A 17,482-nucleotide genomic window follows, 5' to 3' on the forward strand; every position below is an offset into this window, starting at 1 on the left:
CAAAGCAGTAAAATGTCAAGAGGGATGATAAGAATGTCAGCTGGAATTCCTTCAGATCCCCACATGTTGCATGACCTGGGTGCGTGTAAGTATATGCAACATGAGCTTGGACTTTTGTGGAAACAGCTCTGCATATAATGCCAGCAGAGGATCTTGGAAAAAATATTTAAAGGTGTGAATGAAAGTTTTACCTTTATGCTTGGCTGAAATTAGTTGGTAACCTACCTCTTACTGCACTTACTGGACCCCCTTTTTTTTAAAATAGCAAAACTACACTGTGAACAAGTATGTCCAATGCAAGCATCAAATCAGCACTTGAGTTGAATTACAACTCTGCAGACCATTTTTCCAGCTGTAAGTAAATGTTACGCTGGTGCTTGCTCTGCACTCTGAGCAGAACAAAACATTAGCTGGCCATGCATTATTCTGAGCAGCACAGAGTCAGATGGAGAGGATGAAATAAGAGATGGGTGTGGTCGAGATGTGTGACCTACAGTGTGTTTGTGAAACTGTAGCGGCAGGAGCAACTGGACTGAGGAGAGGTAGGCCTGCGGTCCAGCTGAGAGTAAATCTGAGACATAAACACCAAGCACTCAGAGATCAATATGGAGTAAAGAACAATTACTTGCTTTTTTATATATAAGAATGAATACCGAAACCAAGACTAGAAAGGATATCAATCCATAAAACATAAGCTAAAAGAAGAAGCTCATTTCTTGTGGTCAGTGTTGTTTGGACTTCAACAGCACTGAGTGTGATCGTGCAAGAGGTTAAGATGAATCGATAATAAACTATTCCTGGAGTGTGTTTACACTGAAGTCCCTGCCTGGCCAGACAGAGCCACACATGCTCACTTGTCCTTTTAAGGGGAATAAAGCTGAACTTTCTTTGAGCAGGAAATGTGCCATATCTTTGCCTTTCAAAGGGCAGCAGACTGCTTTCAATCAAAGGTGGAAAAGGCTTTGCAAGGTGCTTTAACAAAGGGAAAACTAGCTCACATACTACAGTGGAATGTTTTCAAGCTTTGGCAAACATAAGCGATGGAATGTAACGAAATACATATTTCTGGCGCTTTTCTTGGGTCACTTTTATAAAAATAACGACAGGCGTAAGAACCATGATACAACTTTAGAGTGATCTCTCCTAATATATTGGACGTGAAACTAATATGACATCAATAGCATTACCTACATTAAAGCACCGGTATTAATATGACAGGAAGCCCACTGGAGACACCTTCTGAGTACTTGTACTTCGGAAATGTCTAAGCACACGTTTCGGTAGCATTGTGCTCCTTTAAGTGACGGAAGTATACTTGAAGTATAGCAGACTACTTTTGAGCTAAGTGTTGCTACTTTTAGATTGTTAAATTATCTGAATAGTTCCGCAATACCTACTGGAAAGCGCAGTTTTGTGCGCAATCGCGCGCAATGGCCTATTTCTGCGCAAATTTAAAGACGCACGCCACCCTGGCTGTTTTACAGTAAAAGAAAACAAATTAATAACTTGGGAATTTGTATATAGCTTTATTAAAACAATGTTTAGCGGTTTTATCAGTGAATATTATAACAATGATAAATCATCCAGAGCTTTTACGTTATTATTAAACATGACAGCCCGGATCAACAGGTACTTTGGAGGAAACTTAACCAACAAACAACTGCGAACAGTAGTCTAAATAAATGAACACGGCTCCGTTACTATTTGCACAAAGATCATTAATTTAATTTTGCAATGGCACATTAGTTTTGCCTTCAGTTTACACTTACTTGCTTCTGGTTTTTCTTCTGTCCGAAAGTGTTTATCTTTAGTCTTCTTCCTGCCAGTAAACCAGTTATAATCCCATTGACTCAGTGGGGGTCCTGGTCAGAGCGCACAGAGGTCTCCACAGCTCGAGGTGGGCACAGTCCTACACTGGGGACTAGGGAAAGGGGCTGAAGGCGCCGCGCGCTCCACGGTCATTCCTGAAAGCCAGGCGAGTGACCCACCCTGCAGAGTTAAAAATAAAGTTGGCGCATCCAGTACATGATCTGTGCGCGCAGGGGACGGACATTCCTGACAAGGGCTGGTGACTCTAAATGGCAGAGACACTTCTGATGTCCTGTGCAACGCCTCCTACCCCCACCTCAGTGCACTCCACCCCGCCCAGAAAGGGCTCTAATCGCGCACACGGCAACTACCCACCTACCTATCGAGACCCTTTCAGAAATGTCACCTCCAAGGTAGAGAAGAGAGGCCAGGACATGGAGAGTGGACACACCTGTGTGATGAAGTCAGAGTCAGAAGAAATGACATCAAAAAAGGAATAAAGCTCATTTGGAAACCATTTAAGCGATATAACTGCACCGATATAATCTTATTAGAAACTTCATTAAAGATATAGTGCAACACAATGTTTCTAACCCAGAAGCACACGGAGAAATATGTTTGTTTGTTTTTTTAATATCACCTTTCAGTACAACAATATCCAAAAAGAATTTCAGTCAGCACTAAAGGTAAATGTTCTGCTTGCTACATACAAGGTAACTAAAACTGAACACACAAGAGGTTTTGATGCAACAGTTTCTGTGTCATAAAAAACAAACAAATTATTTGAAAAATGGCTAATAACAACTTATTAGCAACAAGAAGTATGGCGCTTATAATAAAATACATACATATCACACCAGAAAAACATAAATATATATATTTCTTAAGAAATAAAAAATATGCTATTAAAAAAAAAACCAAGAAATTATTACAAAAAGCTGTACGGAGGTTTGTTTTACTGACAATATTAAAATTGCAATCTGTAAGTCAAACTTTTGAGTTAGGCATCTCAAAATTCTGACAAGTTAAAATCTTGCAATTAATTTTTCCTGCTAAAGTTTTATTTTCCTTCAACCTTCCATACAGCTCCTACTGCATTTTTCACTTGTCTCTTTTTCTTTGGTGCCTCAGGGAACAGGTTTAGTTGAACTTTCAGAGTCAACATTGTCTTTTAATGACTCCGCATAACATGGCTTCATATCCAAATACACAAGACCTGGAATGTCTGAGAGCAGTCTGGCCTTTTCTCATCTTAATTTAAAGAACTGTACACATTAAAACAACAACCTTTTTACAATCCTCTTCAATTTTACTAAATGCATAAAAGGTTTTGTGCAAGCAGCCACAAACACAGCACTCCGAAAAACAGCTACATAACACATTCAACAGCATTTCAAACAGAAGGCAAGAGAAACTAAATAAATAACAGGCTTCAGAAACAAGTGGGAGGGGAAGACCTTAAAAACTCACCTCATGCAGAATCGGGGTACTGAAAACTATGAGAGCTTAACCCTGGAGCTGGATAATAGTCTCATCAACACGTTGCATGTTTGACATGAAGGCATGAACCATCATGTTCTGGTTCAAAACTGATCTGCCCTCATGCCCTTAAGAGTTGATAATAGTCAAAAGGTTCCCAACTTTCCTCTTCCTTGTTTTGCTACAAAACTTTTTTTCCCCTCGTGTGTTTTTTTGCAGTGAGCTGATTAACATTTGCAGCTACAAAACAACTCCTTACCATTCCTCCAGGTTTGCCTACATGGTGCTACTATAAAATACAGTATATAGCTTACATATCTTTCTTTTCCATTTGTGAGAATTGCTAAGAGATATTTGAAAGTCATATTCTGCTGAATTAATCTTATTGAATATGTGAGGAAATGCTGTAGGCACACAAATGTAGCGGGAAAAGGACTAAAGAGAAGTTTGTGAAAATTGTCTTATTTTGTTCTGTCTATCACTACACCGTGTTTTTTTTATGTGCATCTGCGAGGAAGCAGTCAAAGATGTACACTGGTGGATTTAAAACATTAACAGAACTGGCTGCATCTGTCAGTCAACATATAAAAGAAAGTAAACAGACAAAAATGTCACTGAGGAGGTAAAATGCCTGCTATTTATCAGGGGGATATAAGATTTAGAGGGGAAACTTAAGTGGTCTCAACCTGAAAGCACCTAAAAGCAACTGGCAATAACTGTAATGCCAAGTCATTCATTTAAAAACATCTCATCTTTGGTAAAACAGTCTTGAAAATATTCATGTGCATGCACAAATATAGAAAAACACCAATATTTTACAAAAATACCTTCATTAAGAAAAAAAAAAAGCTGCTTCAACTTTGTGTCTGGATATAAAATGTAACAGTGCCCTTAAAAAAAAATCAAGTAAATAACATTTCAGGTGCAAATTCAAAAGACAGACCGACTCCGTGATGGAGAGGATCTAAGTGCTCGCTGCTAATGATGCGTCTTTGCGCGTCCCGCCGATTTACGAAGAAAGGAAAACGTCAAGATCGGCGATGACGGCTGCCTGTCGTCTGGCAACAGTGTTCACGAGACGGTGAGGAAAAGATGGAGTTCCTAGGTCCAGCTGAAAATAAACAGAAGAGGAAACGGAGATAACAAATGACATCCATGTAGTACAGCCTGCAAATTACACTCACCAGACACTTTGTTAGGTGCACCGTGCTAATTATGAGCTGGACCCCATTTTCTTTGTGGAAAGAGTCAACAAGGTACTGAAAACATTCTTCAGAGATTTTTGGTTCACATTGACATGAGAGCCACGCCTCACACAGTTGCTGCAGATTTGTTAGCTGCACATCCAGTGAAACAGCCATTAGAAGATGGGGACACACTGCGATCATAAAGGCATTGATACAATCGGTACCAAGGCCTCCTGAAGTACGACAAGGAAATAGTCCCCACACCATTACACCACCAGCCCAAACCACTGATACAGAGCAGGATGGATCCATGTTTTCATGTTGTTTACACCAACACCACCTGAATATTACAGCAGAAAACGAGATTCAAACCTGGCAACATTTTTTCATGTTTCTACAGCCCAAAGTTGGTAAATCTGTGTGAATTGTAGCCTCAGTTTCCCGTTCTTCGCTGAGAGAAGAGGCACCTGTTGTGGTCTTTTGCTGCTGTACACCAGAGATGCTCTTCTGCATACCTTGGCTGCCTAAAGTGGTTACATTTGAGTTACTGTTGCCTATCTGTCAGCTTCTGGCCACTCTCCTCTGACCTCTGGCATCAACAAGGGATTTTTACCCACATAACTTTTTGGACCATTCTCTGTAAACTCTTGAGATGGTTGTCTGGGAAAATTCCAGTAGATCAGCAGTTTCTGAAATACTCAAAACAGCCTGTCAGGCACCAACAACCACGGCATGTTTAAAGTCACTGAAATAACCTTTATTCCCCATCCGTTTGTAGTTCACAGAGTTGCTGCCATGCGATTGGCTGATAAGATATTTGCATAAATGAGTAGCTAAATAGGTATACCTAATGAAATGTCCAGTGAGCAAGTTACTCAAACACAGCAAATACAAAAATACAATTATGTTTTCATTATAAAGATGGACTCTGAGTGAAGTCTGTCTGTGCTGTATCAGCTGCTCCTGTGGTAAACTTGGTGGAAGGTGAAAAAAAAGCTTCTACTCCACGAAACTAATTTCCCTAATAGTGATAAGCCTGCCAGTGGAGAGCCATAAAGTCATCCTGCTGTTTAGATCAGCACAATCAGCCTCAATAATCAGCTCGAAAGACTGATTTACTGGAAGTTAAAATGCATAGACTTCAACTCTGCTACCCTTCTGGTGGTTGTATTGCAATACACACAACTGCGCTATTACGTATATCTAAAAGTAATACAGTGGGAATATAGAAGTAATTCACTGAAAGACGTCTTTTAGGTATTTTGGCCTTTAAACGGCAGCCTCCAAAATGACCACAAAAAAGAAACCGAACATAATAACCTTCACAAAGGTCAGATTTATTCTTCTGAATTATGTGAACGCATTACTTTTGCACCCAGTGAAATAGGGAGTGATGCATGAGAGCCTGCGGATGTATTTCTGGCAAGCATATTTTACCTGTAGCAGGTAGATGACTCTGGTTACTTCCTTTTCATTACGTCTAACTGGTTGCAAGATCCAGCAACTGGGCAACATCTCCCCACGGATGGCGTCCACACTGGGCCGAGGGAGAGACTCCTCAAACACAGACTGCATTGCCAGCACGTGCAGGCCACCCTGCGGCAGAGAAAACAATATCAATAAAACAGGTGCCGCTGCACTCTTTTGATCAGCCGGGAGGCAAGTGGACACCGACACCAACAGCTGACATGATTTCCTCCACACCCACTGCCTCTGAGTCAGAGTGTTGTTTATGCTCGGTGACTTCTAAGCATGAGTAGTATCTAAATAGCATGTTTAACATTTTGTGGATGAGGAACATGCTGTTAAATTGTTGTTTGCACTACAATGTAATCTGGATTTTTCTTTGTCAAGCTAAAGCGTGCAAACGCTGCACATACTCCCTGAGCCTTACACAAGAGAGATGAACAGTAATCATGCACGCCGGCTGGTTAATGTTGAAGCTGTGCTCACCTGTTTGGACTGCGAGCTGATGCAGCAGAAATCTCGCGGCTGGCTGAGGTGACAGGTGGACGAATCTGTGAGAATGTAAACTAAACAAAAATGGAGAGATACGTGAAAATGATCAAGTATAGTCGATACAAACCTGGAAATAAAACAACTGGGGCAATGTAATAAAAGCCCAATACTGGAAATAGATTTACTACTATAGAAACAGACAAACCAAACAGCTCCTGTGCAAGGATTTTATTTGCAGTGTGATGTTTGAGCGCAAGGCTCTTTCTCAGACTTTCATGAATACACTAACGAGCCTACTCATAATCTTCACAACAAACCACACATGACATATCTCGCCTTTTTCAGACTTCCATCTGTTAAAAAGTAATAAAAATAATGCTAGATAGTGTAACAGAAGAGCGTGGACAGGAGAGCAGTGAGAGAGAGTGGAAAGACACACAGCAAAGGGGCTCGTGTTGGACTCAAACTCGGGCCGCTGCATCTTTATCTTCAATTCTTTATGTATATTTTAGTGTCTGACAGACTCTTACTTGTTCTTTGTGATTGTGTATGCTGTACAAAAATCAATAAATACAACATTTAAAAAACAAAGTCACATATAAAGAAAAACTACACTACAAACAAATCATGTACCTTCAGTACGTTCTACTACGTGTTTTAATTATCCAGCACCAATTCTGTTTAATACTGGGATACTAGACTGGTGGAAAGAAAGTTCACTAAATAAAATGTCATATTCACGATACAGTGATTTGATACTTTAGTTTAAATTCTACATGCTTGCATAAAAAACAAAAATTATCCAAAGAATGAAAACTTGGAGAACAAGAGGCCAGCAGAAGTAAAAAAGGCCTCGTGGTGGGCTGCAGGTATTAAATGAAAACACACTGCAGGTGTGAGAATGGAGCTGGCCGCGTAATAAAACAAACTTGGCAGTGATGAATGAGACTGTGCTGAACCACGCTGTAGTACAGATAGTTAATGGATGCAGATGCGTTCGCTGAGAAGAATTTGCAGGCTCTATTAACTGCGTAGCACAAAATATAAATAGTTTTGCTGTCAAGATAAAAGTGTAAATATTATATTTTATTTTTAAGATTTGCTTTTTAGCAAAAGCACAAAGGTTTTTGCAAGGTAAACGGATTGCACAAGGCCACCTTACACAACCATAATTCATCAGTTTTTCTTTCTGAGCAATGACGTTTAAGCAGTGTTTTAGTTTTTGAACTCTCTCAGAAAATAAGCATCTTACTTTTTAAGATGATGTTTTAACTACTAGCATTATAACAAATGAATGGATAGGGAGGAATGAAGTTTCAAGAAATCTCCTTAAAATTGTGATATTCAGGATAACTCAAGATTAAATATACTGTCATTAAAACTGCTGCCTATGAGGATGTTGGCTCACCAAGCTGAGTGCTGTCATCTAGTGGTCGTGTCCACACTGAGCGGACTGACTGATTGTACATGTGGCTCTTGGACAGCTGGGAGATTAGGTTCCACAGGCTATCCGGTGGTCTGTCCAGCTCCCCAGCCCCCAGGAAACCGTGGACAGATGGGCAGGAAGAGGGTTTGTAGTATGCCTGAATTCCCCGTTCATCTCCTTGGTAACTGGGTAAAGATAGACAGAGTTCATTTTCTAATAGCACATAAATGATTTTTGTGTTGCAAATTGTCTACTTGCTCAAAATTATCCTGGAGCAGGCACGGAGGAAATCGAGAAAAGGGGAGATGGTTGGAGAATGCTCACCTCCAGCCTGCTGCGGCTTTGCCCGTCACCAAGTTGCCAAAATCCCCTGAGGCAGCCAGTCGCACCTGTCGAGAAAAAAATGTCTTACTCACCTCAAAAACAAATGCCAGTGAGAATAAACCCGAAATTTTTATAAAGGACAGTTAATTACTATGTGAATCTTTCAACTCAAATACAAAATACTAATTAGAATGTCTCTCCTAGAGCACGTTTTTCTACAGCTGACTTTTCAGCTATATTACCTCAGCCAGAGCTCGACCGAGAAGACTGAATGTGATGTCCTGATAGGTTGTTGATATGGAAGACGAGGAGCCGACGGATGCTGTCCGCTGGCGTGTACAGGCCGGAGATGAAGTCATCAGAGGTTCAAACCCGCTGCTCTGTTGGACGTCTAATAAATCACATGATATTATTAGCACATTTAGATACAGAGGGTGTAAAGAAGAGGGTAAAGAAGTGGTGACAAACCTGGGCAATAATCTCATTTATTAGTCGCCATATTTAACAAATTGCCAAAGCTTCCAAGGAAGGCAAATATAAAGCCTGAAATAGCAATGATTTATCTGGACGTCTTATTGAAATAATAATTAATCATGATTATTGCCCAAATCTATTTGGGGTTGGTGATTAACTGTCCTGCTGTTACCCTGGGCTGACAGCCACCCTCTCTGTGTCTTCACACTCTGTGGAGCACAAATAGGAGGACGTGTCCCAACCTTCAGCCCTTCATTCTTCATGATCTGGACAGAAGAAAAGTTGAGCCTTTTTAGCTCAGTCTTAAATCTCAGTTTCATTTCAAATCTAATGTATCATGTAGCATTAATATACAGACCTGTCCTGTTCGAACTGGTCTGTTGCCCTGCTGTAGTTGGGTGGTGTTGCCACTGTTGTACCCTGATGTTGGTCCAGAGGAAAGACTCAGACTGGACCCCGTGCACAAAGTGCTGTTGCTTATCCTTGTCCGATGCCTCAAGTCATCCTGTCCGGCACACGTCACCTAGAGTCAAGTTCATACAGACAAAACTATTTATCCAAACATTTACAACAACATCTAAATGCTGCACAGCACACAGGATCCCCTCTATAGTCACTTTTATCATGATAAGATGAAGACCCTGGAGTTCACTGGCTGGGATCTTTAATTATTCTCTGTGATATGGATCTGACTGACCTTGTCTTCCTGAGATAGGGCCTGCTGCTGTAGCCTCCTCTTCTCAAGCTCAGTCCGTTCTCGCAGTCGTTCTCGTGCCTTTGCGATCTCCGTCCTGGCTTCTTCCCGAGCTCGACCATAGTCCCGCAACAGCTGCTCAATGTCAGATGGATACTGGCTTTCTTCCCTTGGAGCATCTGGCATTCTTCAGTAAAAACAAATAAGAGCCAAATAGATTTTCTGTTTACATCACTCCTGAAAACCTAAGCACGAAATGTGAGATTCAAGGAGCCCGTTGTGCTTTGATTTTGTGAAACTCAGCATCTCACCTGGCGCTCTCTATCACTTCTTGCCGAAGCCTTTGAAGATGCTCTTTGTGCCGACTGGGCATTGCAATAGATGCAGCCTCCTGAGGACGGAGGCGTGGGTGCTTGCTCGGACTCAAGCTACGAGCTCTCCGGTAAGTCTGGAGGCGCTCCTCCCTCTCCTGCCTCAAACCCTCAATACTCCTGCGATGCCTGAGGGATCCAATTTAAAAAACAGTAATGTCAATGAAGTCTAAGAGAAGACCAGTTTTAGAAAATATCAATGTATCCGCAGTATCAATTACGAAAGCGTTTTATGCTTTAAAAGCTGGCACTGAATGTCAGGTGAGAATATTATTATTATTTCTTTTGGATTTTTTAATTAGGTATTTCCACTTTGATGTGTATTAAACATTTTAAAGCAAATCTTATGTCAAAATAGAGCATTTGTGGCAACTGTATCCTTACACATCATACAGCTGCTGTTTTGTAGAAGCAGAAGCTGGCGTCACAAGCTCTTCTTTGGACCTCGGGGACAACATCTTTAGCAGCGTGTCCGTCTCTCCCAGCCTGTAATGAAGCTTAGCCTCTGCCAGCTCCACAGTCAGTGGTGTCGGGTTCATGTTGAGGTTGACCGTCGCCATCACCTGCTCTCTCTCCTGTCGCAGCTTCACTATCTCCTTTGCCCTCCTGTCGCTCTGCGCCACAGATTCTGCATTTGAACCAAAGCTCCCGACTTCACCCCATTCGGCACACTCTCTGCGTTTGTTGTGCTCACTGGTCACAAATGTGGTCAGGTTTTTTGAGCATTTTGACTGTTGCTGATTGACCCCCGACCAGTTGGTGAACTTGTTGTGCATAGGCAGGTCCTCCGGGACTCTCTGATTATCTTGACAAGGAAACACATCGCTGACAGGTTCAATGTTCACAAGCACATCTGTGTTGCATTCACTGGGTGCTAGTGACATTATATCATCCTCTTGAGGTTGATCAGCCTTGTCGCTGAATGGAGATAGACTGTAGTTAAAATCCCCAGCATTAGGCACAAGTCTTCTGAAGTCTGATGCCTGCTGTTTGTGCACATCAGTCTGTTTTAATGTGGGGGAAATGTGGTTCTGCAAAATTAAACCATTTGCTGAAGTAGGCGTCCACTGCGGGGATGCCACCGGCCATTTGGACCCGAGCTTGTGGTTGTCCTTGTCTTGATAGTTCACATGTCTCCCATCAGAATCTGCATATGTTTCCATTGATGGATTTGGACTTGAAGAGCACTTATCTAATCTTTTAGAGCTTGTGCAACTAATTTCACTCACTTTCTCAAGTGATACTGATTCTAATTTGTCAGAGGAAGAATCACAATCCCGTAAGGACATCCGATTGCCATCTGAAACAGAAGGAATGGTCATGCTGTCATCCTCAGAGGGATGGTTTGTCTTTTGAGCCTTATATTTTGCAGAACATGTTACCGACTGTTTACCCTTGAGCCTCGTGCGTAATCTGGCTCCCACTGTAAGAATAGGAGAAGACGCACGGTCTGTATATGTGACCATTTTCTTCAGATGAGGAGATGTGAGGTGTGTTAATGAAGGGCTGTGATTTTCTTGGTAGCAGATTTTTGATGACCTATGGGTGATTTCAGGGACTGCAGTACTTCTGCGGCCCAGTGCTTCAGAGACTCTAGATGAAGCAGACCTTACACGCCTTTGACAGTCAGCTGCAGTCTTTGCACGAGCAGTTTTGAGAGGGTCATTCGCAGGCTGTGAGGAAACAGAGGTGTTAAACCTCAGGTCAGGCATACTTTGCATCTTTTCAACTGTGTTAGATTTTGTTTTTACCACACAGTGGATATTTTTGTCTTGAGAGACACTCACAGCATCAGAACCAATCACTTTGACTATGACATTGACTTCATGAGATTTAGACTTCTCACTGGGTGACAGAAGAACAGCAGCTTTCTTCTCTGCTGGAGCTACAAGCCTCTCAGTCTGGATCCCAACATCTGCAGCTGTCTGAGTTGAGCAGTCTCTCTTGGTGCCACCATTAGACTCGACGTAAGATGTGCTAAGATCAGAGAAGTTAATACTCCTTGAACTGAAACTGCGAACTTCACCTGTCCTCATTCCCTGGACGTCCCCCAGCAGGTTTGAGGTGCTGTTGATTAACTTAGAAATGTGAGCTGACATGCTTTCCATACTGGCCCAAGTTGGAGATTCTGTGATATCCACCTTGTTTTTCTGTGACGCGGGTACATCTGTGTTGCTCCTTTTGTGACGATCTTTCCTCTTCAGAGAGCTACAGTTCTTACCGTTACCCTGCGCCTGAAGCTCACGCTCAGTCTGAGTACTGTGTTCGCATGTCCTTTGTGCGTTTGTTTTGCTCGTCTGGCACTCTTGCTCAGGTGAGTAAACAAACATGATTTCATCTACTCGACCGGAAGCGTTGCCAGGATCGCCAGGAACACTGTTGACTGAAGAACCGCTGTCTGCTGTCAGATTAGCAGGGCAACTGCAGATATTCGCAAATGCCTGTTGACAGGGTGTAAGCCGAGATGTTTTAGTTGCTTGTTCTTTATAATCCTCCACACTACTAAGAGTACTAGAGAGTCCCTTGTTTGTAGCATATGTGCTAAGATGAGAATTAAATGGAGAGTTCTGCTCATTCAGACCATTATCGACACTGCAGCACCTTGTTATACGTTTCTCTGAGCTGTTTAAAAGTGGAGAATTACTGGATAGGTCAGCAGCACTTCCAAACGCTGGGTAGCAATGTTGGCCTGAGTCGTCTTCTTGCCACTGGTGAACATAAGGGTTGATGTCACTGGATGCAAAATGAATAGGGGAGTCTTGAGACTTTGGCACATGCTGTGGCTCCTTTTTGTTTGCATGCGGGCTAATTTGTTCCGTTTTCTGTGACACTGACCGAAGAGGTAAGGAGTGTCTTTTTAGCGTGTAAGCTTTACTAAGCTTAACTTCGTTTTTGCCGGGGTTTCCATGGGAAAAAGTCTTCACGTTTGATTTGTTTGCTGCTGCTAAAGTAGATTGTCCTGCATTGCTTTTTCTTGGCTGTCTGACTTCAGGTTTGACATCATTCTGAATGTCAAGCTTGACCCATTTAGATGCCAGCCTGCTGTGATGCATCCTAGTGGCGGCGTGGTCCTCCTCATCCTCGTCTGATGACTTAAGAGAGGAGTCAGAGGAAGATGTGGGACAGGTCCTGATGTGAGACTTTCTGAACCGCTTAGTTTTGCCTTTTTGCATCATAAGAGAAGAATTTCCTAACATGCCTCCAGTTGTGCTTTTCTTGGGCTCTTTGGCGATTACAGGTCTAAAACAACTTGGATTTTTAAAGCAGTTTTGCTGTAGCATTTTAGATTGTGACTCCGCCGTTACTGCTCGATTGTGTGGCACGAATGGTTGGGTAAAAGTCTCTTTGTCACTTTTCATTATGCAATCTCCACTGCTAATGATTTGAGTATTTTCATTAAATTTGGGATGTGACTCAGATAAATTTGGGGGTTTGTTTTTGCAGCAGCTCTGAGACGAGTTATCGGAATCAGTCTGTCGATAGCTGAACTCATCCTGTGCTGTGACAGGTTTGCCTCCTGTTGTGGTGTCTCGTTCAACATTTACATCATGCCCAGCCGAGCCTTTCATGCAGACATCCTCACCACGGGGTGTGTTCTGGTTGCTGTAGCTTCTGTCTGCTTTAAACTGATGTAATCCACCACCAGCTAATAACTTCATGGCTCCAGATATTTCGCCACTGGTTTGGAAATGTTGAATCATCTTTGGCGTGTTTGGTTTGGGTGAATAATTATCTTTATTGACAACGTTCGATGCAGTTTCCACACCTGTGCGCCCCATAGCAGTACAGCTACAATTCACTTTTATGCAGTCAGTGGTGAAAAGTGTTTCAGGGCTTATTTGGTTAAGTTGTGGGCATGTCTGCTTAGCATTGGAAGCTGGGGGATCTGTCTGGCTGTCCGCTTTTTTGGAGCAAATATCAGTAATAACTGGATGAAGATTAGCTATTATTTCACGTTTGCCTGCATCATTAATTTGTTTTTGTGTTACAAAGGCATCACTTGCTGACAAAGAGTCGCTAGCGTGCTCGCACCCTGCCTGGCTGCACAGAGTCAGACTTGAGTGGATATGTGGAAGTGAGTTTTGGAAAACACAGCGGCTGAAGACCTGCTTGTTTAATGTTCCATCAGACACGCTATGAGCGCTGTCAAAGGTTTCCGTCACTTCAGTACATACAACCGTGCTGCTATTCCTCAATTCAGCTGCCATAGCTGAAGCCAGGTGCTCACTTTTATCCACCTTATTTTTACTTATCAGTAAAGTTTCCAGTGTAGGATGTCCACTCAGGTTTGTTCCTTCTTTCGCTTGATTACTCCTTTCATCTCGCAGATGTTTTGCTGTCCATCTACATTCATTACTGTTTGAAACAAAATGAATTGCAGATGATGACAAGGCATTCAGACTTTGACTCAAGCTCTTCCTGGCCCCATCACTATCCATCAATGTCAATTTCATGTGCTCTTTCACCACTTCTGCGATTCTCAGATCAATAGTGCTGCAAATAGCATCTGACTTGCATACGTGTTCTCCCCTTTCCTGGTTTTTTCCATGGTTATTCACTCGGGATTCTCTCTGTTCTGTTTCTACAAACTGTTCCTTTAGGGTTACACCCACCTTTTGGACTACTTTATTATCGCCAAATGAAATACTATTCTGTGAATCTTTTTCATGACTCTGAAGCCCAAACTGAGAGTCCTCAAAGACGCCACGACTTGGTTCGAGTTTCCCACTGCTGCAATCAGATACTGGCAATGCAACTGAAGACACTGTATCTTGTGTAACGCTGCCAACAACACAAACAGAATCACATCCTCTGCTGCTAGTTTCTACTGCAGGCTCTTCTTTATTAGAATCCCCGGTGCTATTATTGTCATCAGGGCAAATCTCCTCATGGCTGTCACCTGATGCACAGCAGAAGCTTACCAGCTCGCTGCTGTCCTGTGTATTTGGTATTTTCAAGCTGCCCATGAAAGTATCTTCTTTGTCTTTGTTTCTCTTCCTGGAATTTTTACAAGTTGATTTATCAACTTCCTGCTGTAGTGCAGTGGCCTGCTCAGCGTCTTTGATTCCATCCCTTATAAGAAATGCATCTTCTGCATTTGTAAACTTACACTGCTGTAAATCTCTCACCTTTTCTGTTCCACAATCGAGACTGCATACTCTTGCCTTTTCAGTAGAAGGTTTTAAGAGACTTGCAGCTTCAGGCATCTCAGCCAGTACTTCACGTGGGTTTGTAGGATTTGTGGAGAAATGGATTACTGACTGAGACAATGAGCTGCACATTTCATGGTCAGAGGACACTGTAATGTCAGCAAACATCATATTGGAGGAATCTGCAAACACCTGAATCAAATTTGATGTTGTTTGTGTGGTCTGGGAAATTTCAGTCTCCATTTGATCTAATGAAGATGCTGGATGCTGACTGTAACTGAAAATTGGAGTACCTGTAATAGAAGGATCTCTCATTTTTGCGGGTTCTCCTAAACACTCTGCACAACACCTTACATCCTTCTGATTATCAGACTTCAGGGCATTGTCTGGTGTTGTCAGCGCCTGAAAACCCCCCAAAACTTCAAGGTCGTGTTCTTCCACTTTCATGTTTACACCTTCAGTGCTAGTGGACGTAGAGCTATGGCTTCTAGATCCAACCTGAGAGCCAGACAGATTCATACTTGTCGGACTGGGACTACTGCTGCTGATCTCTGCGTGTCGGAACATAATGTTTCTTTGAAAAGGTAGAGAATCCCTCTGCATCCTGGGACTCTCTGCTGCATCTGTGGAGGACCAGGCATCAGTGAGAACCAGCGGGTTTTCTGGCTCCCTCACACTGCAGCTGCTCAGAGAGCGTGGGCTACTGGTTAAAGCCTCCACATTCCCAAAGTCCTGAGTTAATTTATGTACAGTGTCTCTGCCTCTAGAATCTGCTACTAATGAGCTTTGAGAAGAAGGCTTCATTGTTGTATCAATTTGTCTTGTCTTCGGGGAGCTTTGATGGCTCCAGTATGCCTCTATTGGGATTACGAGAGTTTTCTGACGGCTGTCCCACTCAAAACTGGTCTCTGCTGTTTTAGTGTGCAGCTTGGATGAATCAGTGGAATCCGTCACCAGTGAGTAGGTTGGTACCAGTGTCTGGCTAAATCTCTTCACTGTTGAGAATTTAACAGTGCTCTCCAAACTGAGTGAATCTTTAGACATCTGACTGTCTTCACTCTCTGCTTCGCTTTGAGCTGCATCCTCATGTCTCAGCTGCTCTGCTAGAGCTGTGGCATAAGCAGAGGACAGAGAATCAAGAGAGAAAAGGCTCTCGCAGTCTGATGTCCCATTGTCTTTGACTTCTCGCTCTTCCTCCCATCCAACCAGTCCATGCTGCTCATCGATCCATCTACTAGTCTTGTTCATCAGAGCCTCAGTACTATGCCACCGTCTATGTCTAATGCTCTCAAACAGAGTCCTTTGGTCAAGCTCCTCACACGAGACTGTAGTTTTAATGGTACATTTCCTTTGACCCATTTTGGTGTCTCTAAGGCTCTTGTCTCTTCTTTGTCTCCAGTGAAATTTACTTGTAAATTTTCCAAGCGGCTTAGGCAGTTGTCTATTCACACCTGAGGGAGGTTTTCTGAACACTCTGGACAGAGCTCTTTTTATCCTGGGCCCCACAGAACGAGGAAACGACTTGCTGATGGTTCCTAATCTGCTGTTATCTGCATGACAGGATGTTTTCTCGTGCATAACAGGGCCATTCTCAGAACTGGGTTTGTCTGTGGATGATCCTTGAAAGTTTTCCTTGCCGACTAGCAGCAAACTACATCCAAGAGGCAACTTCTGTGTACCCGTCAATTTCTGGTCTGACCTGTTCTTAAAAGACAGGTCTCGGTTCGGAAGCAGAGGTTTCCTTTCTGGCCTTTCCCGGCAGAGCTGGGTTTGTGGTCCCTCCTTGGCAGTCTGTGTGATCTTTTCAGGGGAGGTTACTCCATTCTGGTGGGGCTGATTTTGCTCTGAGAAGATAGAACCAGAACAACTTTGGGTCCTTTCCCGAGGAAGACACTCATCCGAAACCCACTTCCTGCTACCAGTCCAATCGGACGTTGTGGGTGAATTTAAAGTCAGGTCTGTGGATCTGTTTCTCTTGAGGAAGTGTCTGTTGGAGAAGGAGAAAAACAGATGTCTTAACAGTCAAGACCTAAATAATTAAAAAAACCTGAAAAACTGCTTCCTGAATCCTCACCAACAGATTTTACTGTCCCCTTACCTGAAGATGGGTGTGTTCTGTGGGTAGAGTCGGGACAAAAGATCGGATGAAAACGAGTGTCTACGAGAATCAAACGGTCGTCCTTTGACCTTTGAGGGCGATCCAGCCTCAGGAGATTCTGGGCTGTCTGGTCCTAAAGGCAGAGTCTTTTCCAGCTGCTGTAACTCTTTCTTTGCTTCCAACAGATGCTGCTTGCTGGCGATTCTCTCCAGCTGGTAACGCAGCCTTTTGCGCCGAATGCGGCTCTCGGCCCGGCAGAGAGCGTGATGCTTTAGCAATTCATCCTGCACTGCCTTCTTCCTGGCTCTTATCACTTGGGATGGACAATCCACTGAAACATCTTTCTGATCCCTGAACACATGACTTGTTAACCTCTCCAGCAGGGGTGCAGGGAGGAGGTCTGCTTGAACTCCAGACTCCTGAGTGATCCTCTGTTCAACAGCTGTCAGGCGATGTTTCTCCTTCAAAATCCACTGCTGGACTGTTGATTAAAGACAGAAAGTAGGACATT

The 17,482-nt window shown here is 42.9% G+C and overlaps 2 protein-coding genes across 2 annotated transcripts in view; both read right to left on the reverse strand.

The window, feature by feature from the left end:
• Positions 1 to 2,093, reverse strand: part of sptb (spectrin, beta, erythrocytic) — a 45,665-nt gene extending 43,572 nt beyond the window's left edge. Inside the window, exon 1 of the mRNA XM_085392492.1 lies at positions 1,770 to 2,093. The gene's annotated coding sequence lies outside the window, so the exon portion shown is untranslated. The remainder of the gene's footprint in view (positions 1 to 1,769) is intronic.
• A 333-nt stretch (positions 2,094 to 2,426) lies between these two features.
• stard9 (StAR-related lipid transfer (START) domain containing 9) overlaps positions 2,427 to 17,482 on the reverse strand; it is a 41,387-nt gene continuing 26,331 nt past the window's right edge. The window contains exons 21-32 of the mRNA XM_085390829.1: positions 16,972 to 17,452; positions 10,108 to 16,860; positions 9,664 to 9,852; positions 9,356 to 9,539; positions 9,017 to 9,181; positions 8,831 to 8,924; positions 8,427 to 8,575; positions 8,185 to 8,249; positions 7,843 to 8,045; positions 6,429 to 6,508; positions 5,913 to 6,071; positions 2,427 to 4,399 (exon numbers count right to left, since the gene is read on the reverse strand). Of these exons, the coding sequence (XP_085246955.1) occupies positions 4,298 to 4,399; positions 5,913 to 6,071; positions 6,429 to 6,508; positions 7,843 to 8,045; positions 8,185 to 8,249; positions 8,427 to 8,575; positions 8,831 to 8,924; positions 9,017 to 9,181; positions 9,356 to 9,539; positions 9,664 to 9,852; positions 10,108 to 16,860; positions 16,972 to 17,452 (8,624 nt within the window). The 3' untranslated portion in view covers positions 2,427 to 4,297. The remainder of the gene's footprint in view (positions 4,400 to 5,912; positions 6,072 to 6,428; positions 6,509 to 7,842; positions 8,046 to 8,184; positions 8,250 to 8,426; positions 8,576 to 8,830; positions 8,925 to 9,016; positions 9,182 to 9,355; positions 9,540 to 9,663; positions 9,853 to 10,107; positions 16,861 to 16,971; positions 17,453 to 17,482) is intronic.

This window comes from Rhamphochromis longiceps, linkage group LG19, assembly GCF_057381845.1.
Source record: "Rhamphochromis longiceps isolate RC_006_pf linkage group LG19, R_longiceps_female_GT1.1, whole genome shotgun sequence".
Taxonomy (NCBI): Eukaryota; Metazoa; Chordata; class Actinopteri; order Cichliformes; family Cichlidae; genus Rhamphochromis; species Rhamphochromis longiceps.